Genomic DNA, 21,227 nt, shown 5'->3' with positions numbered 1-21,227 from the left:
CTTCTTAGGCTCTTCTCCCCACTCTTGGGGACTTTCTTGGGGTTGGCCCAAATATTCCCAGTGTCTTCCTGAGGAGCTTCCTGCCCTTCCTCTGGAGACTTGGTTGGGCAGGTGGTGTTGGTGACGTCTTCGTGTTCGGTGGTGGCGAGGACAGGGTTTAGAGACAGTCCTCAGTGTGGTGGTTTTGAAAAACGGCTGTAAAATTTTTTACTATCCTTTCATCAAAAGGTGGTGCTTGGTCCCCTTCCCCTGGGATCTGGGCAGGCTTATGACTGCTTGGACCAGTAGAAAATGGTAGAAGAGCGATCACATGACACTCAAGGCGAGGTGGTAAAAGGCAGTGCAGCTTCTGCCTTGTCCCTAGGACACTTGCTTTTGGAGCCTTCAGCTACCATGTAAGAAATCCAAGCATCCTGAAGCTGCCATGCTGCGAGGAAGCCCAGGCTACACCCAGAGGCCATGTGCAGGTCCTCCCACTGACAGGTCCGGCTGAGCCAAGCCTTCAAGCCATCCCAGCCCAGGCTTCCATCATAGGAGTGAAGATGCTTCCTGATGATTCCAACCCCCAGACATCAAGTTACCCTCAGCCATTTGAGTCTTCCTAGCTGTGTCCTCAACATCGTGGAGCAGACGCCGTCTCTTCTGTGTCCTGTCTAAATTCCTGACCTGCAGAATCTCTGTGTATAATAAAATGGTTTATGCCTTTGAGTCTTGGGATGGTTGGCTATACAGCAGTAGTAACTGGGACATGAGGAATTCAGTCTGCTGGCTGCTAACTCTTGGCCTAGATTAATTATCTTGCTCTCAGGAAGGGAAACTTTCCTAGATCCTAACCTTTCTGTTTTTCTGTCCACCAAGAATTATACTCAAGAAAGTAAATAGAATTCCCTGGTGGTGCCATGGTTAGGACTCGGTGCTTTTACTGCCGGGGCCCTGGGTTCGATCCCTGGTTGGGGAACTAAGATCCCACAAGCCGCAGGCATGGCAAAAAAAAAAAAAAAAAAGACCATTTCTGGGCTGAGAAACACCTTCTGTGCTTCACTGTGATCACCTGCGTCGGAATTCCTGTCAGATTTCCACTGAGTCAGCACAATCTCTTTGGTTTATTTCCTAAATTTACTGACTTTGTTTCATATTTTGTTGCTATAAAAAGAATCACATAGGTTCCGCTTGCTGTAAGATTTGTCTACTCAGTGACACACTCAGTCTTCCCCAACTGCCCTTGATAGGACAGAGCCAGACCCCAGGGGCTCCCGATGCTCTGATGCTGATTAGGTCCCCAAGTCATTCATTGATCTTCTCTAGGAAGGCTCTCCAGACCCGCATTTGAAACCTTAACTCCTCAAGGAAAACCTTGAGCAATTTTTGCCAGCTTCCTGTGTACTAGTGGAGACTTGGTCCCCACCTTGGGAAACACCTTGGTCTTTGGGAAATCTACACTATGCCAAAGCTTCTAGAGGCTAGAAGCTTCTAGATCCAGTGTCATGTGATAGGGCAGCACAGACCCTTCCTGGGCCCGCAGGGGCAGAAGAGGTTAATGCTAGGATCTGGAAGGCTGAAGACTGGGGCGCTCCCACCTAAAGACCTCAATGAGCTTTAAATATAATTGACATGGATTAGGGACTTCCCTGGTGGCGTGGTGGTTAAGACTCTGCACTCCCCTCAATAACAAAAAAACAAACAACCCAATCCAAAAATGGGCAGAAGACCTAAATAGACATTTCTCCAAAGAAGATATACAGATTGCCAACAGACACATGAAAGAATGCTCAACATCATTAATAATTAGAGAAATGCAAATCAAAACTACAATGAGATATCATCTTAACACTGGTCAGAATGGCCATCATCAAAAAATCTAGAAACAATAAATGCTGGAGAGGGTGTGGAGAAAAGGGAACCCTCTTGCACTGTTGGTGGGAATGTAAATTGATACAGCCACTATGGAGAACAGTATGGAGGTTCCTTAAAAAACTAAAAATAGAACTACCATACGACCCAGCAATCCCACTGCTGGGCATATACCCTGAGAAAACCATAATTCAAAAAGAGTCATGTACCAAAATGTTCATTGCAGCTCTATTTACAATAGCCAGGACATGGAAGCAACCTAAGTGTCCATCATCAGATGAATGGATAAAGAAGATGTGGCACATATATACAATGGAATATTACTCAGCCATAAAAAGAAACGAAATGGAGGTATTTGTAGTGAGGTGGATGGAGTTAGAGTCTGTCATACAGAGTGAATAAGTCAGAAAGAGAAAAACAAATACAGTATGCTAACACATATATATGGAATCTAAGGAAAAAAAAAAAAAAAAGGTCATGAAGACCCTAGTGGCAAGACGGGAATAAAGACACAGACCTACTAGAGAATGGACTTGAGGATATGGGGAGGGGGAAGGGTAAGATGTGACAGGGTGAGAGAGTGGCATGGACATATATACACTACCAAATGTAAGATAGATAGCTAGTGGGAAGCAGCCGCATAGCACAGGGAGATCAGCTCAGTGCTTTGTGACCACCTAGAGGGTTGGGATAGGGAGGGTGGGAGGGAGGGAGACACAAGAGGGAAGAGATATGGGAACATATGTATATGTATAACTGATTCACTTTGTTATAAAGCAGAAACTAACACACCATTGTAAAGCAATTATACTCCAATAAAGATGTTAAAAAAAAAAAAAAAAGACTCTGCACTCCCAATGCAGGGGGCCTGGGTTCAGTCCCTGGTTAGGGAACTAGATCCCACATGCATGCCACAACTAAGAGTTTGCATGCCACAACTAAGGAGCCCACGTGCCGCAACTAAGGAGCCCACGAGCTGCAACTAAGGAGCCCACTTGCTGCAACTAAGACCTGGCACAACTAACTAACTAACTAAATAAAATATTGATAATAATAATAATTGACATGGATTAGTTTGGAGAGCCAGGAATTCTGGGAAACAGGCCATTTGGGTCTTCAGTCTCAGACAAATCTTGGGCCCACTACTTACTAATTACTGTACTACCAATTATTACTAGCTTGAACAGGTCACTTTGCCTCTTTGACTCTGTTACAGCCACCTCCCAGAAACTGTGAGGATTAAATGAGACTGTACCAAGCCCAGTGCCTGGCGTCTGGTAAGTACTCAGCTGTTGACATCATTGCCCAAGACCTAAAGCAGTTTGTTGCTGAGCTTTCTCATAGCTAGTTCCTCAAAAACTGGAGGATTCCTGGAGTAGCCTTAGCACCTTGCCTATTACACGGTAACTAGCTGTCTGCATTTCTGTCTGCTCCCAGCCTGTGAGTTCTCTGAGGGCAGGGGCCCGGTCTTGCTGCTGTAGCTTCTAGCAAAGAAGAAAATAGTGTTGAAAAGGGTACATGTGTCTATGAGTCTGTTTCTGTTTTGTAGATAGTTCATTTGTGCCTTATTTTAGATTCCTCATAGTTGGTAGGTGCAAACTATTACATTTAGCATGGGTAAACAACAAGGTCCTAATATATAGCACAGGGAACTATATTCAATATCCTGTGATAAACCATAATGGAAAAGGATATAAAGAATGTATATATGTGTATAACTGAGTCACTTTGCTATACAGCAGAGATTGACACAACATTGTAAATCAACTATACTTCAATTTAAAAAAAACTACAAAAAAAAGGTACATGTGTCGATAGCTCTTTATAGCCATGTGACCCTCGCACAATGGACAAAGAAATCAAAATTTAACCCCATGGTCATATTAAGGCACATAGTAAATGCTCGAATGTGAAACTCGGCTCCGGTTTGTTTTCCTGAAAGGGGGAAGGGACGAGAAGAGGCAGGTCAGCATCACGTGGCCCAGGGCCTGTCCTGGTAGATTGTTACACTAAGGGCCTGCATGAAATACACTTCCCAGTGTCTATGCTCCTGGACAGTCCCTTCCACGTGGACTTTGGACTTGGCCAGGGGACATCCGCAAATGGTACGAAAGCAGAGTATTGGTGGTGGAGGGGCAGGGATAGGCCATGGAACCCTTTATGTAGGGAACAGCGCAAAAAGCATAATTGTTTCTGGGCGGAGCCCAGTAGGAAGCCCTGACTCAAATGTGTGTCCAAGTGAGCAGTCCAGCTCGCTGAGAGAGCACGGTTGCATGGAGGAATAGTAAGAAATGGGGACAGAAAGGCAGGCTAGGGCCAGGTAGTGTGTCAAGGTGTAACTGTCTTTTTTTTTTTTTTTTAATTAATAGCTACTTTATTTATTTATTTATTTTTAGCTGTGTTGGGTCTTCGTTTCATGCGAGGGCTTTCTCTAGTTGTGGCAAGCGGGGGCCACTCTTCATCGCGGTGCGCGGGCCTCTCACTATCGTGGCCCCTCCCGTTGCGGGGCACGGGCTCCAGACGTGCAGGCTCAGCAGTTGTGGCTCACGGGCCCAGTTGCTCCGTGGCATGTGGGATCTTCCCAGACCAGGGCTTGAACCCGTGTCCCCTGCATTAGCAGGCAGATTCTCAACCACTGCGCCACCAGGGAAGCCCTGTAACTGTCTTTTTTGTTTTGTTTTTTCTGAGGCACCGGGGAGCTGCCAGGGCAGGACAATGAACAGTGCTCCAGTAGAGGAATGGGGACTGAGTCACAAAGATGGGATAAGAAGCTTACTTAGGGGAATTCTGTAATGAGTCCAGGCAAGAGAGGTGAGGGCCGGACCCAACACCAGGCGGTCAACGGGGAGAACTAGGTGGATGTGGAAAAACTCTGTGGAAGGAGAGTTGATAGGATTTGGCAGCCAACTGAGGGGAGGTGGTGAAGAGGAAGTGAAGGGAGAAGCCAGAGATGACTGAGGATGTCAGTCTGTGAGACTCAGAGCTTGGCATGACAGCAACTGTGGCTTTGGGGAAAAGTGATGAATTTACTGAGCCTGGTGAAAACACACAGGGGGTGCATGACTTCTGAAGCTCCGGAGAGAGGGCCCAGTTAGAATGCAGATGTGGGAGGTCCCTACAACCCAGGAGAATGTTGGTGCAGGTGAGCAGATGGGATGAAAGAGAAAGGGGAGGGGGCCAAGGTCAGAACCCAAGCCACCCCGAAGTGTCTGGTCGCTGTATTCAGCACGGCAGGGGATAGGTGCCAGGACAGGGCCCTGGTCCCCCCTCCTTCCACCAGATGCCAGGCTTCTTTCTCACGGCCTCAGTTTCCTGTCTCAAGTGTGTACTGGCCGCTCTGTTCAGTACTCGCTGGGCCTGTGCCAGGCATGCCCATGACCCCGTGCCACACCCGAGCTGGATACTGAGTCACACACACACACCATCAACACGCAAGCCTCTCTGAACAGACCTCCAGTGCCTTTTCTGGAAGTTATTATTTTTTAAAATAAATTTATTTATTTATTTATTTTTGGCTGCGTTGGGTCTTCGTTGCTGCCCACGAGCTTTCTCTAGTTGTGGCGAGTGGGGGCTACTCTTCGTTGCGGTGCGCGGGCTTCTCATTGCGGTGGCTTCTCTTGTTGCGGAGCATGGGCTCTAGGTGCGTGGGCTTCAGTAGTTGTGGCACTCGGGCTCAGTAGTTGTGGCTCGCGGGCTGTCGAGCGCAGGCTTAGTACTTGTGGTGCACAGGCTTAGCTGCTCCGCGGCATGTGGGATCTTCCCGGACCAGGGCTCGAACCCGTGTCCCCTGCATTGGCAGGCGGATTCTTAACTGCACCACCAGGGAAGTCCCTCTGGAAGTTATTGAACCGTCCCCAGAAAACTGTACTTGCACCAGGCCTGGTTGATTTGACACAGTTTCAAAGGGCTTGTCAGTTTCTGATATCCACTCTCAGGCCCAGGTAAAGAAACTCTGCTCTAGACCAACTGTCTCCTTGTACAGCAGTGAGAAAGGTCCAGAGTAAAAGGAGTGATCTGTTATCAGTCTGGCCAGAGGGTATCTCTGCTATTCCGGTTCCTAGAGCTGGATATTCCTTATCTGCTCCTTGATGGCCCTTATCGGTAGTTGTAACAGTGCCACACTCTAGAAATCACCTGCCACTCCTCTTCTCTTCTGCTGGATGGGACAGTCCAAAGGCGATGGAGAGGAGAACAGGTGACAGCCTGGGATCCAGGAACTGAGGCGACCCTGGGTGCTGCCTCAGCCACCCCTTGCTGGGCCAACTGCCTCATGACACCTTCAACCCCTGGACAGTTCCCAATACAAATTTATTTATGCAAGTGTTTATACAGACCACAAACACTCGGGGACGCCTCCGCCCCCTTAACGGCCCAGAACCCAGACTCAGAAGGTTAAGAGGGGTCCAGCCTCAGGGGCCAGAGGTGAGTTCTCAGGAAGCGGGTTCTTGGCCTGAGAGGATCCAGGGAGCCAGACGAAAGAGGCGTGACCGGGGCGGAGCTCCGACGGGGAAGGCGGGGCCTGAGGTCAGAGCTGGGCGCGGCTTCCAGGCACGGGGCGGAGCCTGAAGCGTGGCTTGGCCCTGAGCTTGTTACCGCGAGCAGGGGCCTGCGCCTGCAGCCCCGGGTTTACAGGGACCCCTCTCCACTGGGGGCAGTGGGAAGGGAATGGGAGGCCAGGCCTCCTACACGTAAGCGTTTTTCCCGTACTTGCCAAAGCTGCTGTCGCCTTCTTCATCCGAGGCCGAGGTGGGCAGGCGGGCAGTGAGGCTTTTGGCGGGCATCGCTGGGGCCTTGTAGGGAGGCCGGATGCTGGCAGGGGAGAGAACCCGGGTCAGAGGGAGATGCGGCCCTCGCCCCGCGCCCCGCGCCCCGCCCCTCGCGGCACGCCCTCCCTTACCTGGCGCCGTGGTCCTCGTCCCGAGAGCGGCAGCAGTTGGAGAAGAGGCAGATGCCACCCAGGATGGCGAGCAGGGAGGCGCTCCAGCCCAGGTAGAGGGCGGGGCCCAGCTCGTACCTGGGGACAAGGACGACGAGCAGGTGGTGCTAGCTCGGGGGGGGGGGCAGAGGCCCACCCATTACTCCCGTGGGTGGGGGTCCCACACTCACTTGGTTCCAGGGTACAAGGGGTCGAAGAAGTCCTGGGTGATGCTGAAGGCGTACCAGGAGATGGCCACAATCCCGCAGACACCTGGGGGAGGGAGAGGAGAACCGCACTAGGCCCTGTGGAGGAAGGGCGGCCCAGAGAGCAGGACGTGGGCATCAAGTCCAAGAGCAAGTTTCACTGGATCCCTTTCATTCCCCCTCTCCAGCTCATGACGCTTCTGTTTCCTAGGTCAACTGCAGGCTGCTCGATCCAGCCCCCAGGACCCTACCACAGCCCACATCTCTTGTGGTCTCCCACTCTGCTCCTTAGACCCTCTTCCCACTGTTTATCCCCGACCTGCCCTGGCATTCCTACCTCTAGCGCCTGGACCACATAGTTTCCTCACTGGGAATCTGCTCATCCAAGTCCTACCCGTCCTCAGAAGCCCAAGCAGTCTTCCCCATCAGCCCTGCCTGCCCCGACTCCCCTTTCCTTGGCCTCCTAGAGCCCTCAGCGCTGTGCCAGGTCTTCACCACTCGGTGCATGAAGGCCTGAAGCCAGCCGGGCCCCCGGACTACAGGTCCAGCCTGGCCGCCCCCTGGGGGCTTGTCTTCCAGCAAGCCACCTGGCCTTTCTGAGCCTGTTTCCACATCTGGAGAACAGGACAAGACCTGCCCTCCCTCACAGGCTTGTTGTGAGGTGATGTGTGCAGAAATGTTTTGCAAATTGAAAAGGGATGGCGAGTCACATGGTACTGTTATTGTGTACAGTGTGTGTGAGTGTGTGTGTGTGTGTGTGCATGTCCTAACTCTTCCCATCCAGGCTGTAAGCTCTGGAGGGCAGAAACTCTCACCTTTGGAGTCCCTCCCACACCTCACTCCTACCTGGCTCCTAGTGCGGGCTCAAGAAACATTGCTGATGGACTGATTTGATGGACTCACCAAGGGATTTGGTGAGTATGGGTGAGAGTGGGGTGAGCAGGGAGAGAGGGCAGGTGTCAGTGCAAAGGGGAAGGTGAGGCAACCGTGCAGTCTGGGCCAAGGGCCACCCCACCCCCACCGCGGCACAGCCTCCCCCCGTAACTTTCCCCCAATTACCAGCCAGTATGTGTAGGGCCCCTGCGGTGGCCGCCAGCTTGGTTTTCCTGTAGGGCTCCAGGCCCCCAATGTTCGTGCAGCGCAGCCCCACCATGCCTAGGAAGAGGCCCAGGAAGCCCAGGAGGATGGCGGTGATCATGAGCGCCCGGCAGGCCTGGATGTACCCTAGGGAGGTGGGGCGCAGCCATGGGTCCCAGAGCCGGCCCCTTCCCCTCCATCTACTCTCCCGGCTATGACAGTCAGCCCCTTATACAACCTGCTCAGGCCTCAGTCCCTAAAGGCCGTCAAGTCCTCTCCCTGTCCTTCAGGCCCCATCCAGCCTAAGGGGTCAGGCTGAGGGGTCACACCCCCCTCCATCCCAGGAGCTCACCTCAGTGCCAACGAGGCTTAGCGCCGCCTGACCCTCCCGCCTGCGCAGGCGCACTTCGCCTCTACCGCCGTCACAGGGCTTCTCCTCGGCGCCACTGCCACTTTGGCCGGATAATGCTTTGTTCTGGGGGGCATTCTCTGCATTGTAGGATGTTTAGCAGCATCCTTGGCCTCTGCCCACTAGACCTCAGCAGCCGTCCCCCCAAACAGGACAATCAAAATGTTTAGACATCGTCAAAAAAATCACCCCTGGTTGAGAACCGCCGTGCTCTGCTGGGTATTACAGACACTGCCCCCAAGCACCCCCTCCCTTTCCCCACATCTACTAGGTCCCATTTAGTGCCCAGCGCAGTGCCCGACATCCTGAACTGAGCCTCTTCCTGGAGTGACCGATAGGGGGCAGCAGTGGCCTATGGGTCACTGGGTAAAGGGCAGCTTCTTATCTGGAACGTGGGATACCTGGGCCTAGGACCAATCCACGTCAGTCTAGCTCATATGCTTTCAGTGCCTGTTTCCCCTTTCTCAAACTCGAAGAAAAAGGCTGCTCCCTTTCTGGCCCCCCCTTCCTCCTTCTCTGTCTTTGGTAGTTGCCAAGCACTCCCAAGGACCTTGCACCCCTTTACCGGGTGGGGCAGTGCCACCTGTGTTGAAGAGGAAAGGCTGGGTCCCTGCCAGGAGGATGTGAAGCGGCCCAGAGTTGGGGAGCAGGGAAGAGCGACAAAGTTCTCTGGGAGCATTTTCTTATTCCCAGCCACTCCTTCCGGAGTTCCTACCCTCTCCCCATCCATCCATCCACCCATCCCCACCTGGGGCAGACCAGCTCCGGATCCTCAGGTAGCTCTGGTAGACAAAGAGAGATTATTGAAGGGCCCATAAGAGCATGGGCTGGGTGGCTGCGAGGTGAATAATTGATAGGAAGCTTCCCAGGACCAGAACCAGCCTGGGAAGGAAGTATCAGCTGGCTCGTGATACACACGAGTCTGGATTCCAGCCCCCCCGCACCTGTGTGGCTCTGGGCAGGCCACCTTGCAGCTTTCCAGCTTCTGGAAGATGAGGTTACTAACACCGCCAAAGGCGGGGCTGTTATCAGCACTGAAATGGTGCATGTGAAGCATGCAGCACGATGCCTGGAACCTCAACCTGGGCAGCTGCGCTCTCTGCTCTCCCCCTCAGCACGCCCTCGCACCCCTGTCTTTCATTGTCTTTCGTGCACACTCACGAGAGGTTTCAAGCAGCGGTCCAAGTTGGGGTCCCTCCTTACACCATGGTGTGGTTGAGGGGTAAGTCAGAAGGGGGTGGCCAGGGCTGCTGAGTGGCTGCCGCCAATGTCCGTTCTGGCCACCCAGCATTCTGGGTGTCTGGCCCAGACTGTACTCAACTTTTACAGAGGGCTTTTTTTCGGGGAGGGGCATCCTGGATGGGATGAGAGCATGAAGCCCCTGCAGCTGCCTCAGGAGATTCTGGGAATAGTGGGGGCACGAGAGACCCACCTGGACTCCCTAACGGCTCAGAGCATCTTTGACATACACGGGGGCGATTTCGTGGCATGCTGACCTCGGCTCTTTCCCCTACCACCTGGCCCCTGCAGCAGGGGGCCTGGAAGAGCATGACGACTCCATGAGCACCCAGTGAGGGCATGGGAGCTGCACTGCATAGGGTTCCTCGTCATCCCCTCCTGGCCTGGCGAGAGGCCGACTGAAGGACTCTCCTGGGGAATGATGGGGGTGCTACTCATAGGTGAGCAGGGAGCAGGAAGATGCTCCAGCCACCAGGGAGGAACTTTCTGGGCCAAAAGAGCTGTAGGCTCCAGCCCGCCAAGAACCTCAGAAAAGTACGTTGACCCGAGAACCCCAAACACATATACACACACACCCCTGCTTCCAGTGGACACTGAGATGTGCAAGAGGACTCCCTTTAAAACAGTCCTTTAGAACTCACCATGGCAGTGAGACCAATGCCCCAGTGGAAGCCTGGCGAAGCTACTGAGACTTTTAAGTATCTCAACCCCCAAGAATCCAAGATGAGGTTTCCTCTTCACCCCATGAGCCCCAGCACTCCCACCCTGAAACTAAAATGCTGAATTTGATTGAGCAAATATAGATGCTCACATCACATTAACATTTTGCACATCTTATCTCATAAAATCCTCACGACCACCCGGTGAACCAGTGCTATTATGACCGTAATCTTACAGATGGGTCAAATGCAGCTCATTTTGTCACCTGCCCGGGGCACAGAGCTAGCCAAAGGCAGGTGCTGAAGCCAGCACTCTGGCCCCAGTGCCTGCACTTGTAGCCACAAAGACAGAGGGTCAAGTCAGAGCAGGGGGCCACGTGTTGGTGAGGCCTCCACCGCAGTTCCAGAGGGCTGCCCCCAGCACTCCCGGCTTCAGGAACCCAGGTCTCCCAGCTGGATTGGGCCTCCCGGATCTGTACGGCGCCCAAGGTCAGACCGCAGGCAGCACCCACCCTTGCCGGGGTCTCTCCAACCTCCCGCCTCCCTCTGCTCCCCTCAGCTCTCCCCACCCCGTACCAGAGAGGGCCAGCATGGACGGGAACTCCCAGCAGTTGTAGACTCCGAGGGAGTCGGTGGCACAGCTATACCAGAGGTTCTCGAAGATGGTGCTGGTGGTGATGACGTTCCCGTGCACGGTGGACACTCGCCAGCTGCTGTGTGTCAGGGTCACCCCGAGCATCAGCAGCCCCAGGGCTGCCATGAAGAAGCCGAAGATCTCCACAGCCACCGACATGGTGGGACACAGGCCCCGAGGGGAGCCGGGGGCCCCAGAGAAGGGGAGGGACTGAGCCCCAGGGGAACTTGGAGGGGCTTTGGCTAAGGAGGGCGGTTAAGGCAGGCTGGGGAGAGGGAGGGAGGCAGGCTGCAGTCTCTGCCTCTTCCTTGGCCCAGGTCTGTCTCTGGCTGGTCTCTTCCCTCTCTCCGGGTCTCTCCGCTTCCCTGCAGGTCGGTCAGAGGAGTGAGACAAGAGTGCACGGCAGCTGTTGAAGAGGAGATGGAATAAACGAAACGGGCCAAAAGTCCACCCCCTCCCCCCCAGTCTCTGGGCTGCCCTGGGCTCCCCGCCCCGCGAGGGTGTGGGGAGAGGACTTACCGGGGAGGGACTAACGGATGCCGCCAAGGAAGGGCTCCCACGGGAGGCACTGGGAGCCAAGGGGAAGCGTCCGCCTCTGACTCAGCTTTAATCGGGGGCCAGAGAATGGAGTATGGGGGACAAGAGACAGAGACGGAGACTGACCACAGACGGGTCCCCTGCACCTTTCAGTGGGGAAGGATCAAGGGAGCGGAGCCACCCTCTCTGAATGTTGGTGAGAACAATTCAAGAAACTCAAAGACCTAGGGGTTGAGGCATTGAGTCTCCAAGGAAGATGAAGGTTGAAAAAGGGAATGGGGAGTCTGGGAGAAACCCATGGCTCTGGAATCCAACCAACCTGGATTCAAACCAGGTCCCATCATTTACCAAAGGGATGTGGGCATGAAGTTTGAGCCCCTTGAGCCTGTTTCTGATTCTGTGAACTAGAACTACTCCTCCTCACTTCATAGGTTGTATTAAGAATTGTGACTACAGATCAAAGCTCCCCACAAGTATGAATTGCTTGATACTTGGTGAATGCACTGGGTCTGGGCGCCCAAGGGCCAGGGTGAGGCCACCAGGAGGTTGCTCTCCCCCAAACTTCAACTTCCTGAACTTGAATTTCCCCCCTTGTTGGGATGATCTTTGACTCTCGGCAAAAAGCTTGATCTTGCTGCTAAGGGGCCTCAAGGGGGCTAAATCACAAGCCCAGGACATGATCCTCTGATAAGCTAAGAAGCAAAGAGTTATCAGAACTCTCACCAGCTCTATTAATTATGAGAGATCAGAAACCTCTGGGTCCCCACCCCAAACCGACGCTGGGCACCTGTCCCAGTACAGACGGTCTCAGTTCCCGCCCCAAGGCCACGGCTGGGGCAGCTCTGGTTCTCTTCTGGCAGGTGAGGCTGGGGCTCAGTCCAAGGGGCCCGTCCTACACCCAGGCGGTCCCATGGGCATCACTGCTCTGAGGTGTAGTCCCCCATCCCCTCCTCCCCGTGTCAGACTCCTCTGTGCTCCCCCAGGTGCCTCTGCCCCAATCCCCCCCCAAGCTGGGCTGAGGAACGAGAAGTATGCAGTGAAGCAAGTCAGGCCCATGCTGAGCCTGGCACGGGGCGGGTGTTGGGCAAAGCAGGCTGTGTGGGGACTGGGTCCCGATGTTCCTTCTGCAACTGGGATGTCCTGGGTTCCTGACCTCTCCCAAGACCTCTGCCGACTCCATGCCAAATGCCCATTTCCTTCCCCCCACCAGTGGCCCCCCTCCCCTAAGGAGTGGGATGGGGAGGAGGAAGGGGAGGACGCAGGAAAACAAAGGGAGGGAAGGGTGGAGGTTTTGGAGGAAACTGAGTGGGGGCCCCCTGGTGTGGAAAACTCCACACGCTGAGAGGCAGCTGAGTGGGTCAGAGGAGATGGGAGACGTAAATTCTTGCCTGTCCCTTCAGCTCTGCCCTTTCCACCTCTGGTCACTGCTTTTTCTCAGGATTCTACAGCCGTGCAAAGGGCATGTCCCTATGCTGCCTGCCACTGCTCAAGGACGTGGCTGGGCTGAGGCGGGGGAGGAAGGAAGGGTGTAGGGTCTGGGCAGCTCAGCGGACAAAGGAGAACTCCACACCAGCCTGGGGGGCAGGAGTAGGAGGGCACAGAGCAGGGAAAGCCCATGCATGACCCCCACCCCTGGGCCCAACAGAACCTGCCCCTTCCTCAACACAGACACAGAGGTTCCCAAGCCAAAGCCCAATTTTATTTACACTCATCCCAAAACACATGATTTGGGGCTAGGGGACAGGTCCCAGGGGAGAGGAGGTTGAAGGTCACAGAGGACAGTGACAGGTGCAGAAGAAGAAAGGGACGGCGAGGATGGGTGGGCCTCTCTTCCAGTGTCCTCCACGGGCTCCCACGCACCCCCACGCAGAGGCAGAGATGCCGTCTCGTTCAGGATTTGGACTTGGATACAGCAAGTCCGATGAGCCCAGCCAGTCCCGCCACGCCCAGGGCCATGCCTCCAACAATGGCCATGCCCACTAGACCATCTGGGGAGAGGAAAAGGGAGACCGTCACGAGTCCAGAAACCTAGTCCCTGCAGGGACCTCGGCCACCATCTTGCCGCCCGCTGCTCCTCGACAGAGGACGTGCCTCTCTATCTGGAGTCACGGGGTGAGGGACCCCTGAGGGATGGAGAAAGAAGGGGGTTTGGGGAGGAACTGCTTGGAGGGCACCATCTGAAGAGAGCCCAGAGGGCCCAGGCACGAGGGAAGGAGGAGGACTTAACAGAGTTGAGAGGGACCTGGGGATGCTGGGGGCCAGGGAGACACGAGGGTGGGGAGCGGACGGAGACGGAGGGAGAAGGGCAGAGAGGACGGCCTTCACCTTTCTTCATGGCCTTGTCGATGAGCCGCTCCAGTTCCTTGGCCTGGCTGTTCTGCGGCTCTGTCTGCAGCAGCCCCCGCACGTACTTCAGGGCCTTTTCATATTCCTACGCTCGGGGAGAGTGACACACCCCCTCAGAATTCTACCCCTCCTTCTCCCCATCAGAAGGGCCTTCCCTCCGCTGGTCCCAGGGCTCTTCCCTCTACCTCCCCCCTCCCTCCCTCCAGCCCCACCCAGTGGAGTAGAGTCCACAAACCACCCCAACTGTGTGGGGTTGATAAGCCGAGGGAGATAACAGCCCAAGGCTTGGGGCTGCACCCCACTGCTGACGTCACACTGCTCCCCACACCCTCGGCACCTGGATCCTCTGTCTCTCACCTTCCCTCAGCGTCCTGCTATCACCCTGCGCCTCTGTACCCAACACCACCCCCTGCCTACCGCCCTCTTCAGCCTTCCAGAGGGCCTGGGCTCTGTGATGGAGGAGAGGGACGAGAGGGAGCTTGGCCACCCAGGCCGGGTGGAGGGGGAGAAGGAGCTCTCTGCCTTACCTTGAGCCGGTAGTTCCCCACGGCCAGGTAGAAGACATAATCCCGCTGCTCCTCTTTGCTCCCTTTGGGCAGCAGCTCTAGGGAGGGAGGGAGGGAAGAGGGTAAAAACCCCTTCTCTCCCTTCCTAGTGCCTGTGTCCCAGAGGCCCCCTCCACTCCCTGAATACCTATAAGATCCTGGGAGAAAGTCACTGTCCTGAGCCTCCATTTCAGCTCCGGTCACTCCGGGCTTCCCAGCCAGAGCTCTGGGGCAGCATGAACCCCAGCTGCCCCAATGCCCCAGTGATCCACACCCCGGTATCAACACTACAGTCAGCTTTGGTTCATCCAAGTGAACTGAAAGGAAATCAAGGCACCGGAGAAGCCAAAAGGCATCTCTACTCAGCTGTGGCATCTGCTGTGTATTTTAACTACAGCCGCTTGCTGACCAGAATAGTGTTCAAAACCAGTTTGCACTCCTTCCCCCGTTAAAAAAACAGCTCCAAACTCACCTTCAGTTACCCCTCCCTGAAAGACCCCACCTGACTTTCTTAGTTCAGTGACTTCCCAGAGGCTCATGTGTTCAGTTGTACTCTGCATTAGAATTTGCTGCTAAGTGGTTTTGCAGGTGTTTACACATCTTCCCAAGTGTCTGTACTGCCTCCTCAACTAGACTGGCCATGTTTAGAGACCAATTCTACAGCTGTGCCCTGCTGTAGAGGAAACCTGAGAAATAGACAAATGGAGGCGGCGATGATTTGCATTAAGGAAGAGTCTTACTTTTATGGATTTACAACAGGCATCCTTGGCTAGTACAGTGATTGCTTATACACCATTACTTGACCAAGAGAAAGGGGGTACAGAGAAATTTAAAGGTCAAGTATTGTGGCCTCTGACAAATGGTGACCCATCCAAAACCAGCAGGAAATAGGATTCTGATCAAAAAAGCACCATGTGCTCACAGGTTTTGGGAACCGTCTTCTGTACTTCTTCCACACCGCCCCCCCAAAAGGTTTTCAACAACAGCTGCTAAATAAGCAACACGGTGGGGGTGGGGGGCAAAGAGCATGGGACTGGGACACACAAGCAGGAGCTTCTAGTCCCAATTCAGCCATAAATCAACCAGCTGTGTGACCCGAGACAAGCCACTTTCCTTATGTCTAGACTACGGGATCACCAAAGTCCTGTGGGGACCGACATGCTATGACTCTGTCTGGCAAAACAACCATCGATGAGGTGGCAAGTAGCCAAAAGCACAGTGGGAGAAGTCAGGCTAAGTATAGCCCTTATTTTGCAGTGCGTTTACTGGTAAATAACTGCGAGGTGACTGCACTATGAGGTCCCATGTTGAAAAAGGATCCCCGAACTTGAGATGGAGGGAGTGAACCAGGCCAACGGTGGTTGAGGACGATGGCAGTTGGGAAGGGGAGAGCTGGGGAGCCAGCCTAGCACCTCACCCTCCAGCAGAGCAAGGCCTTTACGGATGTCATCGTTGTATTTGCTTCGCACCAGGCACCAGGCATATTCAAACTGCGTGCTCTTGGACACTGAGCCTGCTGCCTTCTCAGACTGAAATTTCCTTTCAAACTTCTGCCATAGGAGAGGAGAGGAGTCATTTAGAGGTGAAGGGGCAAGCCACACTGTAGCAGGACCTGGGTGTCCCTTTCCCTGTTACTCTCCATCTTCCCCTCTGCCACATTTCCCTTGCGGGTCTTGGGGCCTGGTACCCCAGGTTCTGCCATCTCCATCCCTGGGACCCAGGCATTCTGCTTCTTAGTGGCGGGCTGTCTTGGCCCCCCTCTGCTTCCCTCCCCCTAGTGGTACCGACTGGAGATGCCACCTGCTGGCGGCTCCAGGCACCGCTCCCGGAGCAGCTGACCCCGAGAGGCTGAACAGTAAACACGCTGTCAGAACTGCTCAACAACAGCCCACGCGGTCCCTCGTCGGAGACTGCTTCTCCCATCCCCACCCTCACCCTGCCGGTCTGGACCCTTTCTTATCTGAAAAACGGGAATAAAAATAGTGCCTACCTCCTACTAGAGCTACAAAGATTGAGATCTCCCCTGAAAGGTACTCAGCACCGTGCCGGATTGTGACTAATATATGAAAGTTTAAGGTGGTCACTGTGTTCCCCCTGACACTGAAGGAGCACTCAAAATCGGGTGCCCGCACCCTGACCTCCTAGCTCCTGCATGCACTCAGCACCCGTCAAACTCCAGGCCCCCAGGCTGAGGCGTGGTGGCGCAGGAAACTACATCTCCCATTAGCCTTTGGGGCAAAGTGGAACCTCTGGGCAGGAGCTGGACGCTGCAGGGGCTGCCGGGAGCCGTAGTTCGACTTCCCTAGGCAAAGCTGATGCTGGGAAGAGGGTTTGGCCCCTACCCGGGCTCTCCTCAGGGCCCGCCCTTCCGAATCTTCCTTTTCCCTCCCTCAGGGCCGGGCCTCACCAGCAGGTCCTCCACAGACACCAACTCGTTCAGCACGGCCTCCATGGCCGCCGGCCCCGCAATGCTCACAACTCAGACGCTACTGTGCCACCTTCTCCATGGCCCACTGACCGGGGCGGAGAGTCACTTCCGGCGTCCGACGGAAGCGGGATCGCCCTCCGCTACGCAGAGCCAATCGCTTCACGTAGCCGCCGCGAGCCCGCCCCTCCCGTCCCCACCCCCGCCGCCGCGGAGCAGCCTGGATCAGTGATGCGCATGCTCCAACAGGTCCTTCTCCTTCCCCCACGACTCGCAGGCCGGAGGCGGTGCCGGACCTGTCCTCAAGCCAGTCTTCCCGGGTACCCTGCGTTTGCCTCCGTCTACGGAGGCTGCCTCACTAAACTCTGAGACTATGTCTTGGTGGTTAGCCCCCAGACTGAAAACAGCGGAAAGAGAAGGTGGGGAACTGGGCGTGAATCACTTAATTTTAGGGACCAGTGTAACCCTCCTTCGCTCCTCCCCGCCCCCCCCCCCCCCAGTTCTCCCCTCCCAGATATCTAGGACCCTAGAGGCTACGTGACTTCTCAGTGCCGGCAAGAAAATCATAACTAGTACCAGGGTTTCCAGGGCCCCGGCTGACTCTTATAATGCAAGAGGAAAGAAAACTGATCTGTTAACCATACACCCAGGACTGGAATACATAATAATGGGGGATGCTATCAATGGGAATTTAAAGAAAAGCTGTTGCCACTGCTTGCAGAGAGGGTCCAGTCTTCTAAATATTATTTAATAAAGCATCCTCTGGGTGTACCCAAGGGGGAAAGGCCTGCCATGTGGGGTCATGGACAATAAGGAGCTTGGCAGTGAGAAGCAACAAAGCATGGAAAGGAGAAATGCTGCATGCCACTCTGGCATCTGTGTTCTGTGCAGTGATGGGACTGGGTAGGCAGTCATTTTCAAATTTCTTTTTACCTTGACCCACAGTGCTCCAGTACACATGTGAATGTAAGTTCCACGAGAGCAGAGACTGTATCTTGTTTATCCGTGCATCTCCAGTTCCGAGCACAAGGTAAATGTTCAAGAAATATTCGTTGAATAAACAGGAAATGAAGCCGACAGTAGTAATGACGGCAGTGCAAGTGCAAAGGATTATCATCCAAACACCTTTTACATTTGCAAGGCCCCTTGATTTTTTTTTTTTTTCTTTCCTCATAATAGCCTTGTGAGTTAAGTTGGCAAGTTATTCTTCTCTATTTGGCTTGGACAGTTGAAATGACTGTGATATGAGCTCAGTAAACTGAGAGAAACCTCAGTTTAGGGAACTGGCTCCATAATAGTCAAGGAGAAAAATTCACATTCATTCAAAGATGTATTGAGCTTCTAATTTTGGCTGGGCTTTGAGGTAAGCAGAGAGGGTAAAAAGATGTACGGAATACGAAGCAGATGGGTGAAAACAGGACCGAGCACAAAGAGCAACTACTAGCAAGGCAGGGAATATAAGAAAGCCAAAAGGGCATTATTTCTATCAGGATGTTACTTCCTTTGGGTGGCCTGCTGCCCCTTATGCATGTTTGTATCTGTTGCAGCTCTTGGCACGGGCCTGGCATGTGGCAAAAGCTCCATCAGGGTTTGTTAAATGTATATTTGTGGGGGGGAAAGGAATGCCTTACTCACATGGCTCAATTCTGTGCCAGTGAAGAGATCCTAAGTCTGAGTTTGTGTTTCTCTGGTCTAGTTAGCATAGCCATCCACCCTGGATCACAGGGTTAAGAAGTAGTGCCTGTTAATTTTACATCCAAATTATGTTTCTCCATCTTCTTCAACCAGCATCCAAATGCAAACCATTGTCATCTCTGCCTTGGGAGACACTGACAGCCAGTTCACTGGTGCCCTGCATCCATTCTTGCCCTGTTACTGTCAGTTTACCACCCAGCAGTCAGAGGGACCTTATAAAAACACAATTCTCAATTTATCTGGAACCCTTTAATGGCTTCTCATTGTCCTTCTCATTGTCTGGTCTGTGCTTACCTCTCTGCCTCATCTCTCCATCACTGCCTCTCCCTGTTAGGCCTTCTTTCAGGTCTGAAACCCCCAGTGGCCACAGGCCCTCTGCACATGCAGTCCCCTCTATCTGGAACATCTTTCCCCTCCCCCTTTGTTTATATGGCTCATTCATTCATTCATTCATGATTTAATTCATTCAACAAATATTCATTGAGCACCTGCTATGTGCCAGGCACTGTTTAAGTGCTAGGGATCAGTGCTGAATAAAGTTCTTGTTCTCATGGAACTTGCATTTTAGTGGGGAAAACAGAAAAAATACTTGAACAAGTAAATAACTAAAAACACAATAATGGCAGGAGTTGAAAATGCTTTGAAAACAAATAAAGCAGGGGAAAGGGATTGAGAGAAGGGATTGAGAGAAGAGGATACTATTGGAGGAGAGCTCAAAGAAGCCCACCCTGGAGAGGTGACACCTGGGCAGAGAACTGAAGGGCGTGAATGAGCCATGCAGGTAAATGGCGGAAGAACATTCCAAGCAGACAAATGGGCAGCTGCAAAAGCCTTAAGGAAGGAATGCACAAGAGTTGTTTAGAAAGTGAGGGCAGAGGGGTAGCCAGGGGCAGATCATGTAGGGCCTTGTAGATTCTGGGAAGGAATCTGGATTTAATTTGATGAGTGATGGGAAGGCACTGGAGGGTTTTGGGCAACAGAGTGAAATGATCCATCGTAAAGGAATCCCTCTGGTGGCTGCTGTGGTGGCCCAGGCAAGAGGCGGCGGTGACCTGGTCTACCGTGGCAGCGGTGGGGGTGAAGGGGTTAAGGGTATATGGTCAGAAGGGAGAGTCAGCAGGGTCTGCTGATGGATCGGATGTGTGAGAGGGAGGTAGGGTGACAGATAGGTTTGTGCGCTGAGTGACCTGGTGAGCTCCTACTGACCCTCAGTTCTAAGCTCTAAGGCTCTTCCTTAGGGAAGGCCTTCCCTGGCATCCAGACTAGGTGAGGTCTCCTGTAGAGAGGCAGAGCATTACCAGTCCTACATTTTAAGAATATAAAACTATAACCTGCTCATTCCTTTCTTAGTTCGCCCTGTGTTTTTGTGAGCCACACAAGTATTGGTTTGGGTATGGTAATAACATCTGCCAGGAGCCAGAGACTTTATTCTGTTCTCGTCTCTTTTTTTCCCCCGTAAAGGAATGCTCACACATGACCTGTGGTCCAAAATCATACCAGGAAGGTATGAGCTCCATTTGATCCATAAGGAAACAGAGGCTCAAAAAGCTTAAGTCATCTGCCCAAGGTCACAGAGCTAGAAGTGGAGGAGCTGGGATTCAAACCCGAGTCCTGCTTCAGCTTCAGAGATGAAGAGTCAGTTAAAGAATAAATAGAAAGAAAGGATATGACAAGTTTGTAAGTACTCTCTAGTTTTTCATCTTTAAAAAATGTAGGTGTAAATTTGTAATTTTTTGGTTTTGCACGGTAGAGGACTTCCCTTTAGCAGCAGATGAACGAGGAAGGAAAAATTCAGATTAATTCAAAATCAAAACAGGCAAAGCAATCCTGACCAACCATTTTTTTAGTAAAACACGGTAGTAAAATTGAAAACAAAACCCCCCAAACCACCACCAGTGCTGCTGAGATTGTTGTAAAACTGGTTTCTGCCTCTTGGCAAGCGGCCTGTATTTTTAGTTCACACTATGTGTTAGTTTCTAATTATTGTGTGATGAGCTGATAAATGCCACCCTCCTGTACTAGACTGGAAGCGACAGGAGGGCAGGGTCTGTCTATCTTGCTCATCTTATGCTCCTAGAGCTCAGTGCCTAGCGCGAGTAGACACTCAATTTGTAACTGTTGCATAAATGGATATTGCTGTTGCCATGATTAACTTTTTGGAAGAGAATCAGGCAATATATAGTAAGAGCTATAAGATAAAATATTATTTAACTAGTAATCTACTCCTGTGAGGAAAAAATATTCAACAAAAGCCAAAAAAAAAAAAAAAAAAGAAAGAAAGAAAGAAAAGACATGAAGATATTCATTCCTTAAAGAAGATGTGGTACATATATACGACGGAATATTACTCAGCCATAAAAATGAACGAAATTGGGTCATTTGTAGTGACGTGGATGGACCTGGAGACTGTCATATAGAGTGAAGTAAGTCAGAAAGAGAAAAACAAATATCGTATATTAACGCATATATGTGGAATCTAGAAAAATGGTACAGATGAACTGGTTTGCAAGGCAGAAATCGAGACACAGATGTAGAGAACAAACGTATGGACACCAAGGGGGGAAAGTGGGGGGGTGGGGGTGTGATGGTGTGATGAATTGGGAGATTGGGATTGACATGTGTACACTAATATGTGTAAAACAGATAACTAATAAGAACCTGCTGTATAAAAAAATAAAATAAAATTCAA

General features: G+C 52.6%; 2 protein-coding genes and 1 long non-coding RNA gene across 4 annotated transcripts; 1 reads left to right on the top strand and 2 right to left on the bottom strand.

Annotated features, from left to right (window-relative positions):
• Positions 1–6,141: 6,141 nt before the first annotated feature.
• Positions 6,142–11,640, bottom strand: CLDN15 (claudin 15). Its single transcript, XM_036824247.1, has 6 exons — positions 11,510–11,640; positions 10,933–11,396; positions 8,032–8,196; positions 6,958–7,039; positions 6,749–6,865; positions 6,142–6,660 (listed from the first exon to the last, which is right to left on the bottom strand). Exons 2-6 carry the CDS (start codon positions 11,147–11,149, stop codon positions 6,534–6,536), a joined length of 708 nt encoding a protein of 235 aa, XP_036680142.1. The 5' UTR covers positions 11,150–11,396; positions 11,510–11,640; the 3' UTR covers positions 6,142–6,533.
• Positions 11,641–13,204: 1,564 nt separating this feature from the next.
• On the bottom strand, positions 13,205–16,979 carry FIS1 (fission, mitochondrial 1). Of its 2 annotated transcripts, XM_036827511.1 has the most exons (5): positions 16,826–16,979; positions 15,836–15,968; positions 14,401–14,477; positions 13,853–13,958; positions 13,205–13,515 (listed from the first exon to the last, which is right to left on the bottom strand). In XM_036827511.1, exons 1-5 carry the CDS (start codon positions 16,868–16,870, stop codon positions 13,418–13,420), a joined length of 459 nt encoding a protein of 152 aa, XP_036683406.1. In that variant the 5' UTR covers positions 16,871–16,979; the 3' UTR covers positions 13,205–13,417. The 2 variants fall into 2 exon arrangements, with proteins under 2 accessions (XP_036683406.1, XP_036683405.1); XM_036827510.1 differs by having other exon boundaries at positions 14,401–15,968; positions 16,826–16,966.
• Positions 16,980–17,077: 98 nt separating this feature from the next.
• On the top strand, positions 17,078–20,784 carry LOC118881263. Its single transcript, XR_005016488.1, has 3 exons — positions 17,078–17,262; positions 17,789–17,873; positions 20,000–20,784. It is a non-coding gene; the product is annotated as an uncharacterized LOC118881263 (long non-coding RNA).
• The last annotated feature ends 443 nt before the right edge of the window (positions 20,785–21,227 follow it).

This window comes from Balaenoptera musculus, chromosome 15, assembly GCF_009873245.2.
Source record: "Balaenoptera musculus isolate JJ_BM4_2016_0621 chromosome 15, mBalMus1.pri.v3, whole genome shotgun sequence".
Lineage (NCBI taxonomy): Eukaryota > Metazoa > Chordata > Mammalia > Artiodactyla > Balaenopteridae > Balaenoptera > Balaenoptera musculus.
Note: the sequence above shows the minus strand (reverse complement) of the source record. Positions and strands in the feature narration are given on the sequence as shown.